Source organism: Phocoena sinus, chromosome 5 (assembly GCF_008692025.1).
Source record: "Phocoena sinus isolate mPhoSin1 chromosome 5, mPhoSin1.pri, whole genome shotgun sequence".
NCBI classification, from domain to species: Eukaryota; Metazoa; Chordata; class Mammalia; order Artiodactyla; family Phocoenidae; genus Phocoena; species Phocoena sinus.
In genome coordinates, this window is record NC_045767.1 from 131,769,881 (window position 1) to 131,786,821 (window position 16,941).

The 16,941-nt window shown below is 44.0% G+C and overlaps 1 protein-coding gene across 2 annotated transcripts in view; it reads left to right on the top strand.

Annotated features, from left to right (window-relative positions):
* The window catches only part of FAM13A (family with sequence similarity 13 member A), a 346,933-nt gene that overhangs the window by 309,104 nt on the left and 20,888 nt on the right, over positions 1-16,941 (top strand). For both annotated transcript variants that reach the window (XM_032632953.1, XM_032632954.1), the window contains 6 exons: positions 333-480; positions 9,874-10,087; positions 10,607-10,745; positions 11,742-11,823; positions 12,658-12,878; positions 13,513-13,596. In XM_032632953.1, coding sequence (XP_032488844.1) covers positions 333-480; positions 9,874-10,087; positions 10,607-10,745; positions 11,742-11,823; positions 12,658-12,878; positions 13,513-13,596 — 888 coding nt within the window. The remainder of the gene's footprint in view (positions 1-332; positions 481-9,873; positions 10,088-10,606; positions 10,746-11,741; positions 11,824-12,657; positions 12,879-13,512; positions 13,597-16,941) is intronic.

A 16,941-nucleotide genomic window follows, 5' to 3' on the forward strand; every position in this document is an offset into this window, starting at 1 on the left:
GGAAACACAAACTCCTTTTCCCTCCTTCCTGGCCCCAGTCAGTAATCATCCAGACTGTCAGCTGCCAGCAGTTACCAGGAAGAGCAGCCCGCGGAAAGCATCTTGTCTTTCTTCCAGAAGCAAAGTTAAAGGAGCGTAGATGGATGGTCGCTTTTTGCATGCAAGTGGCCAGCTAGCATCCAGGGGGCATCAAGCTATGATTTCGGTTTCCGTGCCGGGGACATCAGCAGCTGTGGCTTGGGAGGTTTCACCCAGCAGGAGTGGAATTGCTGCGGACGTTTGGGGGTTTTGATGAGCAGTAGAGATTTGGGGACGTTGTGCTGTTATTGCAGGACCCCACCATGAAGATCCAGGAGCGTCCCAGCCTACCTGACAGCAAGCTGCAGAGGACTGCAAATGCTGATGACCAGCAAGAGAGCTTTGTCTCCGGAGTGCCGGAGCTGGACCTGACTGCATTGTGCGATGAGAAGAGCTGGGAAGGTAAGGTCGTCTGCTGTTTGGATGATTTAATAGTGGAAAAGCATATGTAAATTAGCAGAAAGGAGAAGCGTGTTGGATGTGTGGGTGAGAGCGAGAGCTGTGTGTGCAGAAGTAAACCACATTTCTAAATGACTGAAAATCCTTCCCCTGACTTAGGAATGTGTCACGTTCAGTGTTGCCAAGAGTAACTGCAATCTATGAAAGAAAATGTGCTTATCCTTTATTATAGTGTCACCTTGCAGTCCTTTTTTTTTTTTTTTTCTCATTTTGACTCTCCAGGGGTGCTGATGTGTGAGTGCCTTTTTCCCTCTAGGAGTACAAGCTGAGTAATAGGGAACTGGTGTGCATTTAGGGTTTGCTGTCAGTGTAACTGCTTCCCCCTGCTACATGCCCACCATCCACCTCCTTTGCTAAGTCTCCTCCCCATTTTTCAAGATGATTTTGATCTGCTTTGATTCTATGTTTGTTTTTATGGTTAGAATTTTTAAATCCAGGTTAGCAAACAAGGAATTTGCTTATCAGGAAAGCGCTGAATAAAAGTGCTTCTTCTTGAAAGCCTGTAATACATTGCTTTAGATTGGTTTTTCTACAGACTTTTGACAAAAACGTTAGAAATTTACTTCTGCGGAAGAAGAGGGTATCCTCGTCTTGTCAAAACTGTATTTCAGGGAGGATCCTGCAGCAGTTCTGTCAAGCTGCTGTTCTTCCATTTTCCATGTGTCTGCACCCAGACATATCAGTGTGTGTCCAAAATAAGTGCCCATCTGCCTCTAGGCCGTATGTGTGTTTGAAGGCTACAGAGAGGGAGAAATTGCGCTCCTGGGTTCAGAACAGCAGCCTGATTTAACACAATGACTTAGCAGAGAATGGCAACTATTAAGAAAATCAGTCTTTTTCAAAAGCACCTGAGTTTCTTGTCTTCTGCCCACCCCTTTTTAACCAAAAAGTATTCGTTATGTTAACTATCTTAGATGAAGGGCCAAAAGATGATCTAAAAAGAGCACAAGGTGAAAAATAGTAGCACCCATGATGCTCCTTGCGTCGGGCTTTAGGGAAACAAAATCAAACTGGTTTTTTATTCTAATTTTCCCTCTTTGCAATCTAAGAAACGTGTTCCAGTTCTTTTTGTTGTTGTTTTGTTTTGTTTCCCCCATGTAATTAAGCAGTGGATCTGAGATTTTGTCAGATCGTCCCAGCCTATAATCTGTCCACTGGGGGAAGAATTCCGGGTTTTTTGTTCTGTTTTTAAGGGATCCATTCCTGGCTGGTGTTCGTTGTTGTTCTTTCGTGTACTTTGAAATAATCAGGTGTGCTTTTAATTCATACATTAAAAACAACCTTACCACCCCACCAAAAAAGTCCCATGGTAGCCACGGTCACCCAGATAAAACAAAAACAGTAGCCAAAATCAATGCTATATTTGGGTTTCAGGAATGTGGTCTCCTCATATCATTAACATACAGCTCTAGATAAAAACTAGGATTTGGGGTCAGAATTCAAATTGGCTATATTATCTTGATGATTTATTGAGGAAAGGGGAAGGTAGATTCTTCCTCCTCCTACTGAAGTGGACGCAGGTGTTGGATTATTTTTACTTTGGTGAGTCATAAATTTATAGTCTCTTCCAGCACACTTAAAGAGGCTAAATATAAAGCTGAAAAATCTCTCCAGAGTGGGTGAAAGCTAACTTATTGTTTCCTTAAAACTATTTCATCACTTAATGGAAAGAACTTTCTGCCACATAAAAAGTAAGATGAAGGGACCAATATTTTATTATATTTTGTATTGGAAAAGTAGATGAAATTTTTTTTTTTTTTTTGCGGTACTTGGGCCTCTCACCGTTGTGGCCTCTCCCTTTGCGGAGCACAGGCTCCGGACGCGCAGGCTCAGCGGCCATGGCTCACGGGCCCAGCCGCTCCGCGGCGTGTGGGATCCTCCCGGACCGGGGCACGAACCCGTGTCCCCTGCGTCGGCAGGCGGACTCTCAACCACTGCGCCACCAGGGAAGCCCCTAGATGAAATTTTTAAAGCTTATGGCGAGAAAGAAATACATTTTACTGTGCTTGGGAATGTGAATTGTGTTATCCATGTAATTTATGAAATGAGTTGTTTTAACTTTTTTTTTTTTTTTTTGGCCGATTACTGCATTTGTCATTGAACTTGCATATCTCAGAAATCTAGATGGATTCATTTCAAGGCTGTTTAGATCATTTGGTTACAGCTTTCAGTATATTTATATATATATTCATTTATTTTAAATGTCCACTTTACATTATAGCCATAATATAGCTGTAAGTCTAGTCAAAGGAATTTTTGCATAAAGCCTGGCTAAGATGAGAGCAGTCAGTTCAGTCACTGAACTGAACCACTTTTTCTGTAGCTTCAGTAAGAAACAAAATGGTGGCTTTCCAGTAAGGAATTAACTTTGCACTAATTTAAACGGTGAATGTGAAACCAGTGCAACAAAATACATAAACAAAAGGAGTAGTTACCGAAACCGTATGAGCCAGTGTCCCTCTATAGGTCTCCGTCACTAGTCTCCAGACCACCATGTAGTGTAACCCCCTCTCTTTGGTTGGCTTATTCTCCATCCCCAAGCCATAGTTCATTCTCATTCACAGAATATCCGGTGAGACAGTACTTAATGAGCAGCCTGCTGGTACTGTTCTCTGCTGTGTATGCTCCCACGTGGAAATGATGTTCTCTGGCTTCTGGGGCATATGGTATCAGGGAAATAAAAAGAAAAATGAAACTGATAATAGGTTCCATAGGCCACATAGAGTGGAACCCTCTCCAAGTGAATGTAGGATCATGGTCTAGCTGTGCTTGTTGACAGATTCATAATACATGCTTGATCTTTTTTTGCTCTCTACGTGTAGCTATGTATTAGGGCACATTATTTGATCTGTCCACATGACAGCAACATCATCATCGCTGTTACTAGGGTTTCCGCTCTCCAAAATTAAATGAATACACAAATCAAATGAACTAGTCTTCCTTATTTAAAGTCCTTGAAAGTTACATAATTAGAATGTTCCCAATCAGCCAATTCATGTTGATTTCCACCCCTTGTGGAAGTACTGAGATGTAAACACCCAGTTACTCTATTAGATTTGTCCTGGTGAAATCAGCTTTGAAAGAACCTTTTTTAAAGGACATAAAATACTTCAGATATCTTATTCGTCACTTACTGCTTATCAAAAATAACTGTAGAAAGGAAATTCTCTAAAAAAAAATGATAGAGAAGCCAGGGATTTTAAAGATCTTACAGCTGAGCCGTCCCGTTATACAGCTAAGAAAGCTGAGGCCGAAAGAGGCAACATGTTGATTCAAGATCACTGTCTCCTGACTTCCACCCTCTTCCTAAGCAGTGCCAGTTCAGTATCGCGGCAGGCAGTGGGACCGTGAGGTTAAGGGGCAGACACGTCCAGAGTTCAAATCATGGCTCTACCACTTAATCAGCTTTGTGGACAAGGTAGTCAGCCTGTCTCCGTTTGGGCCTCAGCTTCCCCATCTTGTAATAGGTGGCACAGTACCTAATAACGTGTAGTAACTATAGTAGTATCTACTTAGTATGTTTTTGCAGGATTAAATGAGCTAACATATGCACAGTCACTTGTTGGGCACTGAGTGAGTGTTAGCTGATGTTGCCTTTTTGTTTGTTTTAACTTTTTGTTTTCTGTTGGAGTGTAGCCCATTAACAATGTCGTGATAGCTTCAGGTGCACAGCAAAGGGACTCAGCCATACATATGCATGTATCCGCTCTCCCCCAAACTCCCCTCCCAGCCAGGCTGCCACATAACATTGAGCAGAGTTCCCTGTGCTGTACAGTAGGTCCTTGTTGGTTATTCATTTTAAATATAGCAGTGTATACACGTCAGCCCCAAACTCCCTAACTATCCCTTCCCCCCACCCTTCCCCCCAGTAACCATAAGTTTGTTCTCTAAGTCTGTGAGTCTGTTTCTGTTTTGTAAATAAGTTCACTTGTATCATTTCTTTTTAGATTCCGCATATAAGGGATGTCATATGATGTTTCTCTTTCTCTGTCTGACCTACTTCACTCAGTAGGACAAACATGCACCCCAGTGTTCATTGCAGCTGTATTTACAATAGCCAAGACATGGAGGCAACCTACGTGTCCATTGACAGAGGAATGGAAAAAGATGTGGTACATATATATATAATGGAATATTACTCGGCCATTAAAAAGAATAAAATAATGCCATTTGCAGAACACGGATGGACCTAGTTGATGTTATTTTGGATTGATGGCTACTAAGTTTCCCTCTAACTCTGATAGTTTGCGAGAGTATTGGAACAATTTAATAGGACAGCCATTGTTGTAAGATTAAATTTTGGAATTCTAAGGAAAATTTTATGAAAGGCTTCCCCCAGTGAAGACCCCTCACCAGTGGGGCTTCCATGTTTCTGCATCTGGGATGTGCAGGGACCTCCAGTGCTGCCGAGTAGCCTCCTGGGAAGACGGCGCGACATCACGACGAGTAGGGATGGCTCTCGATAGCATATACCTAGGTGGTAATGAGACGTGGAAAGCATCAGCTCCCTTAATTCTGTGCAGATTTCTTAGAGATAAATCATCAGTAGTCAGTTTTCTTTGTGTAGTAAACGGATCCAGCCAGCTAAGCAGAGAGGAGCTATGTCCCAGTGATCCCGTTAGCATTAGTCAGAGTTGTATTCCCTCTTCCTGCAGTGAATCTCCTTCATTTCCATGTGTGCTGCAAGTGTCTGAACTGGAACTCCCCCAGGATCTCTTCTTTTTTATTACTTAGGTAGCAAGCATACAGCTTTTATCTGTTATTTCTGACCTGCTGTGATGTCAGCTAACCTGGGCGGATTAATTTTTAATAGACGTGCCATACTTAAGTCCAGAGTTCTTTGTGACCAGACACATGGCTAAGATCAAAACCACCGTACCCAGGGAATTCTGGTCCAGATATGAAAACGCTTTTGTTTTATGTGGTCCTTTAAGATGAAAATCCAGTTTGAAGCCTCAACTCTTTTCTCTTTTCCTTTGAATAATTGTCTTGCAATATCCTTGTCTGTTTCATTGCTCTAGAATTACTGATTAAAATATAAAATATTTCCCAAACCCTCAGTTGGGAATGGTCAGTGAACACAGTCTCAAACTCGCTCCCTAAGCAGGTAGGTCATGCATAGGACATGCTATCACGGACTACAGGGTTGTTCTCGGTTTGTTCCTGTTATTCTATTTGAGCGCCAACTATCAAAACATGAGATAGCCTTGTATTCTTAGATCACTTCAAACTAAAACAGAGGAATAGTTGGTCTTACTGATTCTTTAGTTATACTGAACTACGTATTACATGTAATTATATAACTCTTTTGAGTAGGAGCTTTAAATTATAAGACTGTATAGAATTAAAGAAAGAGAGAAAAAGGAGAGAGAAATCATTTAAGCATTTCATATTGCATAGGTGAGAAACTTCTGTTCTATCTGCAGCTAATGATGAAACATGTCTTTTTATTTTGTTAAGGTTGAAATTCTTTTTCTTTTTTTAACATCTTTATTGGAGTATAATTGCTTTACAATGGTGTGTTAGTTTCTGCTTTATAACAAAGTGAATCAGTTATACATATACATATGTCCCCATATCTCTTCCCTCTTGTGTCTCCCTCCCTCCCACCCTCCCTATCCCACCCCTCTAGGTGGTCACAAAGCTCCGAGCTGATCTCCCTGTGCTATGCGGCTACCTCCCACTAGCTATCTATTTTACATTTGGTAGTGTATATAAGTCCATGCCACTCTCTCACTTCGTCCCAGCTTATAAGGTTGAAATTCTTAATGGTCTTATATTTCTCTTTATTTATTTATTTATTTATTTATTTATTTTGGTACGTGGGCCTCTCACCGCTGCGGCCCCTCCCGTTTTGGAGCACAGGCTCCGGACGCGCAGGCTCAGCAGCCATGGCTCACAGGCCCAGCCGCTCCGCGGCATGCGGGATCCTCCCAGACCGGGGCACGAACCCGTGTCCCCTGCATTGGCAGGCGGACTCTCAACCACTGTGCCACCAGGGAAGCCCTATTTCTCATTTTTAAATAAGTGAGTTTCCTAGAGATTATCATACCAAGTGAACTAAGAGAAAGACAAATGTCATATGCTACCACTAATACGTGGAATCTAGAAAAATGATACAAATGAACTTATTTACAAAACAGAAATAGACTCATAGACATAGAAAACAAACTCATGGTTACCAGAGGGGAAAGGGGATGGGGAGGGATAAATTAGGAGTTGGGGATTAACAGATACAAACTACTGTATATAAAATAGGTAAACAATTGTAAAGCAATTATACTCCTATAAAGATGTTAAGAAATAATAATAAATAAATAAATGAACAAATAAAATAGATAAACAACTAGGGCCTTCTGTATAGCACAGGAAACTATATTCAATATCTTATAATAACCTATAATGGAAAAGAATCTAAAAAAGAATATACGTGTGTGTGTGTGTGTGTGTGTGTGTGTGTGTGTATGTATACATATATATCTGAATCACCTTGCTGTACACCTGAAATTAACACAACATTGTAAACCAACTATACTTCAATTGAAAAATAAACAGAATCATACAGTAAAAAGTAAAAATTTAAAAAGTGAATTCAAGAAACAGTGTCACCCATAAGCTACAATTTCTTTAGCCATGTACTTTATATATACCACTGGTGACACTAGGAAAATGACACATTTTGTCTTCTTGTCAGTGAAGCGATGGGTCAGAATGGAGCCCCAGAAGACAGCTGTGTTAACAAAAAGGCAGTCTGAGGGATGGCCCCACGTTAGTCACAAAGCGTCAAACAAGCACATGGCTAGTATTTTGTAGTTAACTCAGGATCACGGTATATTTTTTCTGGAGACACGTTTGGTTAATGGTCACAAACACATACTGTTTTTGCAGAAATTTTGGTGCACAGAGACCACAGAGTTCAAGCTCAAAGCAAAGATTAGTTGTAATATTTTTTAAGAGTTATATCTGCTAGATTCAGACAGATTAAAGGGCTTCAGGACCTCCAGTAACACCTTTTCAAACTGAGTTTTGCTGAGGAGAAATGTAGACAGCACACCCATGCCAACATCAACATCAGACTTTGTTTAGCCGATGCCCTCTGTCCTCACCAACCACCGAGCCCTTCCCCCAGGGCTTTGCTCCTTTGCCACCTGGCAGTGGTGGTTGCGTGCTGCTTTACTGTTCAAGTCATCTTAACCCTTTCCCTGTCCTGGTTCTATTGATTTTAGTCCTTATAGAAAAGTACTCCTGTCTTATGAAATATCATGAAATAGACGATGTCATCTACTCAGCTTAATAGTCCCATGTTCTGCAGCTTTATACTACCTTTTTGTTATTTGTCTAGGAATTGCTTTCCACTCACCTTCTCCTTCTCTCATAGCCCCTCACCTCTCAATCCATTTTCACTCTTTTCCTGTTGGCATTTCCAGAGCTGCTCGTATCTGAGCTCTGCCACTTGGGGGGGGGGGGCAGCCAACAGCGTCAGTGCAAACAATGAAACAACTTCTGTTCGTCTCCGGCTTTAGCCATGTCTATCTACCAGCATATTCTCTGCCACTCTTTAAGACTCGATAGGCAAGACTCTGTCTTTAACATGCTTTCGTTTTTCCAAGTATTTATAGTATCGTCTGTGTTACCAGATAACTTGGTTGTCTTTAAATTCTGAGGACCTGTGGGCCTCATTCCACATGAGGTTCATTTTTTTTAATTAATGCGCCTAACTCTCCTGTACTGTGGGGTTTAAAATATTTTTAAGACAGCCACCCTTGTCCTTGAAGCGCCTGGCACATTCTGAATTGAAGCACTGTCCTGGAGGATAGGAGACTGGGTTTCTAGACCCAACTCTTGTCATTGATTAGGCATTTGCTCTGGAATTCTTTGGGTTTCAGTGTCCTTATCTGTAACCCGTGGGATTGAATCAGTAGTTCTCAAACCTGACTGCATTTTGGAAGACTTGGGAAGCTCTCTAGAGAGTGTGTGTTTGCGTGTGTGTGTCTCACACATATGTGGACCCTCACCTAAAAATTCTGCCTAATTGGGTGGTGTGAGGACCTGTACGGTAGGAGTTATTTATACTTCTCTCTGTGACCCTAACGTGCAGCCAGCTTTGACAAGTCACCAGGTTAGATGATGTATGAAGTTTCAACCAGCTTTAATGCTCCGTGATTACAGTACGATCTTTTGAAGGAAAATACCGAGTAAGCACTTGTTTAAGATAATTTTGTAGATTTTAGAAATACTTGGATAGCTGAAGGAGCAATTGTTCCATGATTCAAACTGTGGGAATCCCAGAATTTAAGATCATGGCCAAATTCCAGCCTTGTGTAAATCACAGTATCCACAAGTGTACTTAAAGCGTAATCTTTTCTTGTTTTTTTAATGGAGGAGAGGATTACAAATGAAATCCCCTACATCATCTGAGATCTATCCTGAAAATATGTCAGATAGGATTTTTTTAATGAGGAAAGAAATACATTGAGGTGGGTCTTGCAGTGAAGGGAAATCAGTATCATCCTATTCCCTGCCAAAATGACAAATCAGGATTCTGTCCTAAGTCTGTTTTTTTTTCAAGGGTGTCTAAAATAATTCATACTGATTTGTCCTTTGTAAGGCATTCTTTTTTTCTTTTTTGACTAATTTTATGCATGTATCTTACCTTAACTGTAGTCTTAAGTAGCCCCTAAGGTTTCAAGTACAGAGCATGTATTTTAAACATGCTAAATCCTAACATGCTAAGCAGAAGCACACAAAACAAGCTTATTGAATGACCTCAACGGAGGGCGTAAACTCCTAAACCGATGGGGTCTCACAAGGTTAATGTGATTCCTTAGTGGTTTCAGTGACGGATGTCCAGCCATGATGCCAAACCCCTCCCTCCCAGGCACACGTGAGTTTCTCTTCCATAACACCCTCAGATGGAGAAGTTATCAACAGTGATCTGTGGGGAAAGTTGGAAGCACACACTGTTCCTCAGGGCAGCCCTAGCACATTCTCTTTTGAAGGCAAGTGAGGGTGGAGACAGAGGGTAGATGATGGCTGTCAGTTAGATTTGCCGATCCCGGTCAGGGCATAGTGTCCCGAGTTACAACCTTCCATCTAAAATGTGAAACTGGGAATTCCCCGGTGGTCCGGTGGTTAGAACTCTGCGCTTCCACTGCAGGGGGCACGGGTTCTATCTCTGGTTGGGGAGCTGAGAACCTGTAAGCCGTGCAGCGCAGCCAAGCAAAAACTAAACAAATAAATAAAATGTGCCTCCCGAATTCAGTTCCTCCTGAGGCATTCAGAAAACAAGTGTGCTCTAAAGACCCATCTGGCTCTCTTACCCTTGTTCTTTTCCAGAGCCCACCCCTGCTTTCTCCTCGTGGCAGCGGGAGAGTGTACACGCTGACGAAGCACGCCTCTCCCCGCAGGCAGGGCGCCTGATTCGGCAGCTCCTGGATGAGGACAGCGGCCCCACGCTCTCTCCCCGCTTCTACGCTTACGGGCAGAGCAGGCAGTACCTGGACGACACGGAAGTGCCTCCCTCTCCCCCCAATTCCCATCCTTTCATGAGGTATGTTTCTTTATGTCGCAGATGTGCAAAGGTACCATCCCTGTAACATGAGAAGACCTAGGAATGTGGCTGATGGCTAGTAATTTTTTTTAATTAAGTCGTACGTGTATGGAGGAACATATTTGAAACTCTCCATCCTAGGGCACACGCTCTGTTGTAATTTTTCACTTGACCTGTGGCCCAGCTACAGCATCGTCAGCTGAATCTCCATCAGCCCCTCCTTTCCAGAGCTCTCTCATATTTAACCGTGAGGTCCACTGTGCACATTTCAGTCCTAGCTTCGCCGAGTGTAAAGGTGAGCTGGAGAAGGCTGGACCTACGGCAAAGGCAGGACATGCAGAGCTCAAGGTCACAACATGAATTAGCAGTCAGCTTTCTTTTATTCGAGAGGATAAACGGCGGTTTGGACGGTCCCGCCCACCCCTGTCTACCCCATCCCTCATCCCCCATCCCCAGAGCCCCTCCCAGCAGGCGGTGACTGTTCCTAGGGAAGCTGACCCCGCCCTGTGTCCCTCACAGGCGACGCAGCTCCTCTCTGGGCTCCTATGACGATGGGCAAGAGGACCTGACACCTGCGCAGCTCACGCGAAGGATTCAGAGCCTGAAAAAGAAGATCCGAAAGTTTGAAGACAGATTCGAAGAAGAGCGGAAGTACAGGGTGAGCCTCCTCGCCGGCTTCCCCCCGTCCCCCGCCTCCCTCGACGTGAGGTATCTGAGCGTCAGCAAGTCAGAGAAGTGATAAAGGGGAAGGGAAATTTCTAGGGAATCTCAAAACAGAAAGGCAATAAGCACTGGGTAATAAACCCTGATAAACGCCAGACGTCATGTATCAGCAAATTCCTTGCACAGGTATATCCTTACAAAGGAACTGAATGCTTTCCTCAACGTCTTGCAAATTGACCAGTGAACAGGGACGGGAAAAATCATTAAATGAAGTATTTCGCTTGCCTAAAACGTCATTCAAGATTATCTTCTAAAATTTTATTAGTACTGACCTCATTCTACTCTCAGCTCTATCCTTAGTATTTCTCACAAGAGTGGCAAAAAAGGCATTTTTCGTGGTGTTTGTAGCGTAAAATATCCCATACCCCTCTGCTTTCTATCCTGTTAGCCTGACAGGTTGAACCCTACAAACAAAGGAAAAGAGGCCATGGGCCTCATAGAAGTCCATGATCATAAAAATCCAGAATTTTGCCTCTGAGGAATTCTTTGAAAGCATCAAAAATAACCAGATAGGGCTTCCCTGGTGGCGCAGTGGTTGAGAGTCCGCCTGCCGATGCGGGGGACGCGGGTTCGTGCCCCGGTCCGGGAAGATCCCACATGCCACGGAGCGGCTGGGCCTGTGAGCCATGTCCGCTGAGCCTGCGCGTCCGGAGCCTGTGCTCCGCAACGGGAGAGGCCACAGCAGTGAGAGGCCCGCGTACCGCAAAAAAAAAAATAATAATAACCAGATAGTATTAAAAAATAAATAAACAACCAGATATAAAGAAGGATAATGGAATCGCACCTGTGAAGTTGCTCTGATTAATCACGGTTCATTTATTGTTCCAGTGGAACTCAGCTTTTCCTTCCTGTTTTAAAACAAACTGATTATCCAACTCTTCTTTTTCCTGCCCCAATTCCAAAACATTTACTCAAGATTTCCTTTTCTCAGCCTTCCCACAGCGACAAAGCAGCCAATCCAGAGGTTCTGAAATGGACAAACGACCTTGCCAAATTCCGGAAACAACTTAAAGGTAGGTAGAGTTCTAGACCTACGGTGTGGTCTCCAGAGAACAAGCCAGGTGCAGAAGCTGTGACCTCACCACGTGCTGAGTGCCACTTACTGCTAAAATCTTCCAGGAAAGACAAGTTTCTTGAAGCTGCTTCCCAGGGCTCTAAGTGTTCAGGGCACACTTTCTCCGTGTCTTCCCGTGGCCTCAATCACGGGGAAACCCAGATCAGCTAAGATGCAAATTCGGCAGCCTATTTTTTACTTCCCTAAATCACTAATATAAGAATGATGGTTTCAACTCGAAGTACCTGTTTAATCCAAGGCTTTATTTGCTATGGAATTAAGACATAGAGCACAGACGGATATGAGAAGGATTTGGTCCCTGTCCCTCAAAGCGCTTGCTGTCTTTTAGGACACAGAGTCATATACACAATAGAATAGAATACAAAGTGAAAATAATTCCAATATGAGGTATATACGTCATACAGAAAAAGTTGGCCAGCACTTGGGTGCTAGATCTGCAAGTACCTGTAAACGCTAAGGGAATCGGTGAAGGAAGACGTCCGCCTCATTCTGAGAACAGCAAACAGGTTGGTGTGGCTAACGCATGGCTGTTAAAGAACTGAAACTTTCTCAGGAATTAGGGTTAGGAAATCATAGCAGAGAATCCAGGAAGACGTTATCATTTTTCTTGGGTTTAACACAATAGCCCAGGGATTTCGACTGATATTATAATTAGATACTTTCTGGGGAAAAAGAAGACAAGGCTAAGCAGTCGTTAACAGCATAGAGAAACAATCTGGGTGCAGCAGACGTCAATTCCCATACATCTCCACCCCCAAATCTTTTCTCCTAGAGTCAAAACTGAAGATATCGGAAGAGGACCTAAGCCCCAGGATGCGGCAGCGAAGCAATACTCTCCCCAAGAGTTTTGGCTCCCAGCTTGAGAAAGAAGATGAGAAGAAGCAAGAGCTGGTAGATAAAGCCTTAAAGCCTAGCGTCGAAGCCACGCTGGAGTCCATCCAAAGGAAGCTCCAGGAGAAGCGGGTGGAAACCAGCCGTCCTGAGGACATTAAGGTGTGATTCTCTGAAGGCCCCGAGCCGACTGCTAATCCTAAAGCATTCCAGTCAGCGTGGTAGGATGGCAGGGCACGTCCCAGGGTCCCAATGGGAAGGGTGGTAGAGCGACACCTTTTTAAACCTCCCACGCTCTGAGACGTCCAGAGAAGCAGATAAAACAAACTCAGAGTGTTTTAACTGTAGGTACTTTGGGTTTGGAGTGCAGACTGAAAGCAGGAAACCCTGTTGTACAGGTTGAAAAATGGACTCGTTTCAGTTAATAGACAGTGTGGTGACTCTCTGAGGATTAGAGACAAGCCTTTGGGAATGTATGTCCTGTAACTGTAGTCATTGCCGGAGCCAGTAAGCTAAGCCCCATGTGCCTTGCAGCCTCGTTTACCTCAGTCCAACGTGCCTTTGCCCACGGCATGGGAGATAGGAGTACTCACAGGTGACGATTCTGCTGTGCTGTCCGTGTTTCCAGTAAGACACCAGGGATAGCTAATGCCTAGCTTTGGATCGAGCTAGGGAGGGCTGTTGTATAAACATTCCTTTTAACCTTACCGTGGGAAATTTGTTTAACTAAATAAAGAAGTCGGGGCGTTCACAGATGTTTTCCCCTTTCTCCTTTTCTATCCTTGTGTTTATACAGGATATGACCAAAGACCAGATTGCTAATGAGAAAGTGACCCTGCAGAAAGCTCTGTTATATTACGAAAGCATTCACGGACGGCCGGTACGTGAATGCACGGGATTTGCTGATTGGGGTAAATTACCTGGCTTTAGAAGTGGATCTTCTACGGTCAGTGTTTTGCAGATGAGGTTCCCTGATGTTTAAAGTACTCTGTATTTTCACCAGAAGTAAGCTTTCGGAAGGCTAAACCAATGAAACGAGCTCCACTCTCTAGTAGGTGCTAAATTTCATAAAGCTCCAAAGAAAAATCAGTTTGCAGCTAAAATGTAGTCACTTGTGTCCTGCTTCGAGGGGAAAATGGTGGTGGGGGATATAAATCGGTGCACAGGGCCCTAGAGCGAGGAGACGTGCCTGCCCCTCTTTCTGCCCCCATAAAGCTGTCATCGCCGCCGGCTCTAGGCGTTCTTATCCATAAAAGGAAGGTGCTGAACTAGAATGATCTGCCCTAAAATTCAGTTTCTCTGCAATGCCGTTTGCAACCTGTGTTTGTAGAGAAGGTCTAGCTGCCATCGAGAACCAAAAGTGTGAGGAATCCAAGATATGTCTTTGGAAGCATTTGAGGCCCTTTGTTATTCAGCAAGAGTGTTTATTGAATGTTTGTTGTTAGTCCTGGGGGAGAGAGCGGCGTGACAGCTTCTGCTCTGTTCCTTAGGGAACTCGTAATCAGATCGCCTAGTCAGTGACTCTTAGTAACCTCCTGTTAAGAATGTTGTCAAGAACCCAGCAAGACACGTTCTTAAGAGCAGGTGTAAGGAAGCATGAAGTTTATGTTCACAGATGGATTTTTATACCGCCAAAATGCATAGATCTCTTTTCCAGTCTCAGCCATAGCTTTGTAACGGAGAGAGTCTTTTCATCCGAAATACGCTCTTTTAGATGAAGAAACTTCGAGAATAATGCACTAGACTCTCAGGTCTGTGAGGGCAGGGGTTCTGGGTTTTGTTTACCTAATGGTGAACCTGGCCCTCGGCAGCTAGCACAAGACCTGACACAGGGCATGTACCCAATAAACTATCTGTTGAATGATCCTCCGTGGTATTTTGGTTCTGAATTTATTAGGTTTAAATTACAAACAAAAAAACAAACAAAAAAAAAAAACTGGAGCTGATGATGACTGATTTTGCTGGCCTGTCCCTGCAGTGGAAAAATACTGGTGCTCTGGGATAATGGTCATGTTTCAAGCCAAGTCTTGTTTTGGATCTTTTAAAGGCGTTGAACCAAATAGTAAATGCTCCGGAGCTCTACTGCATCGTGAAACTTTGTCGTTCTCTTCTGCGGTATTCAGAACTTGTAGAGATGGAACTAAACTTCTTCTAACAGAGAGAAGCCCCTTCTCCACTAAAGGGCTGTCCTCACGGCCACGAGGCAGGCCTCCATGAGGGAGGTGGGACTTAGGTATCTTCCTTCTTTCCATCGTGTGGATTCAGGTTATGACATTGACAGACTCCTTTAAAGACTTCCTTGCCTGAGGCCCGAGATCTCTCAGCTGAACACTGGTCTTTACCTTACTGTCAGTGCAGGGGTTTGTGTGCCATGGTACTTGTTGCTCCGAGCTAGGCACAGAGTGTCTCATTCAGCCTGGACTGTGGCAGCATGCAGGCGGTAGGATCCGCAGACCTAGATTCAAACCTCCGCCCTGCTGACTCCGGCTCCGTGACGCTGCTTAGGCAACTCTCAGAGCCTCAGTGTTTTGTCTTCATAATAGATGTCTGTTATAGGTTGTCATGGAGATTAAATGACATTACACACGCACACACACACATTTACCTGTAGGCTGTCTGGCATTGAGGAAGTAGGGCAGAGTGGCTTTGGGGAGAGATGGGTGGGATTCCTCAGTAAATGATAGGTTTCACTTCTGGTACAATGATATGTTCTGCCTTCTGTCTATTTCTTATTAAATGATTGAATCAGGAGAAAGGCACATTTTTTAGCACTCTTATCAGTAGGAATCTGAACTATTAATCCGTGGTCCTTTCTTTCATCGTTATTTTATTTTATTTTGTTTTGTTTTTTTGTTTTTTTTTTTTTTTTGCGGTACGCAGGCCTCTCACTGTCGTGGCCTCTCCCGTTGTGGAGCACAGGCTCTGGACGCGCAGGCTCAGCGGCCATGGCTCACGGGCCCAGCCGCTCCGCGGCACGTGGGATCTTCCCGGACCGGGGCACGAACCCGTGTCCCCTGCATCGGCAGGCGGACTCTCAACCACTGCGCCACCAGGGAAGCCCCCATCATTCTTTTAGATGAAGGAAGCACACTTCTGGGATCTGAATTCTAGCATCTTACAGGGCAGGGGACAAATGCTCTAGGAAGTTCAAGTGTCATTGATTCCTGTTCCTGAGTCGGGCTTTCTGCCTGTCTCTGGAATATGATACTCCAGCCTCCTCAGGAAAAGCAGAGTTCACTTGATATCTGGCCAGTCTGAAAATCAAAGAGTGAACTTTTCATTCTTAGATCTGTGATGTTGCCACGGACCCTGGACTTATAAACACGAAAAAGACATATACTTCCAGAGCTAAAACATTATTGAATGTTTGTTGTTAGTCCTGGGGGAGAGAGTAGCATGACAGCTTCTGCTCTATTCCTTAGGGAACTCGTAATCAGATCGCCTAGTCAGTGACTCTTAGTAACCTTCTGTTAAGAATGTTGTCAAGAACCCAGCAAGACACGTTCTTAAGAGCAGGTGTGGGCTTCCCTGGTGGCGCAGTGGTTGAGAGTCCGCCTGCCGATGCAGGGGACACGGGTTCGTTCCCCGATCTGGGAAGATCCCACATGCCGCGGAGCGTCTGGGCCCGTGAGCCATGGCCGCTGAGCCTGCGCGTCCAGAGCCTGTGCTCCGCAACGGGAGAGGCCGCAACAGTGAGAGGCCCGCGTACCGCAAAAAAAAAAAAAAAAAAGAGCAGGTGTAAGGAAGCATGAAGTTTATGTTCACAGATGGATTTTTATACCACCAAAATGCATAGATCTCTTTTCCAGTCTCAGCCATAGCTTTGTAATGGAGAGAGTCTTTTCATCCGAAATATGCTCTTTTAGATGAAGAAACTTCGAGAATAATGCACTAGGCTCTCAGATCTGTGAGGGCAGGGATTCCAAACCCCGAGTTTTTTTAGAAAAGCAGATGCTTAGAGCCTGATGGTTTTTTGCTGATTCTACAGATTCTGATATAAAAAGGACACTAACAGTCGAAATCACAGGCCACGTGTGCTGCTTCTGTACATGTTCTAACAAGGCTGTTTGCTCTAACGGGACACCCTTCAGACAGACCGACACATGTAAGGGAAACAAAAACACGCTCATCTACACACTGGCACATAATTCCCTATGAATTATTATTGAAGTGTGTCCTTTTCAACATTTGAGGGTCTCATCATAAGACCACGTCACAGAAGTCC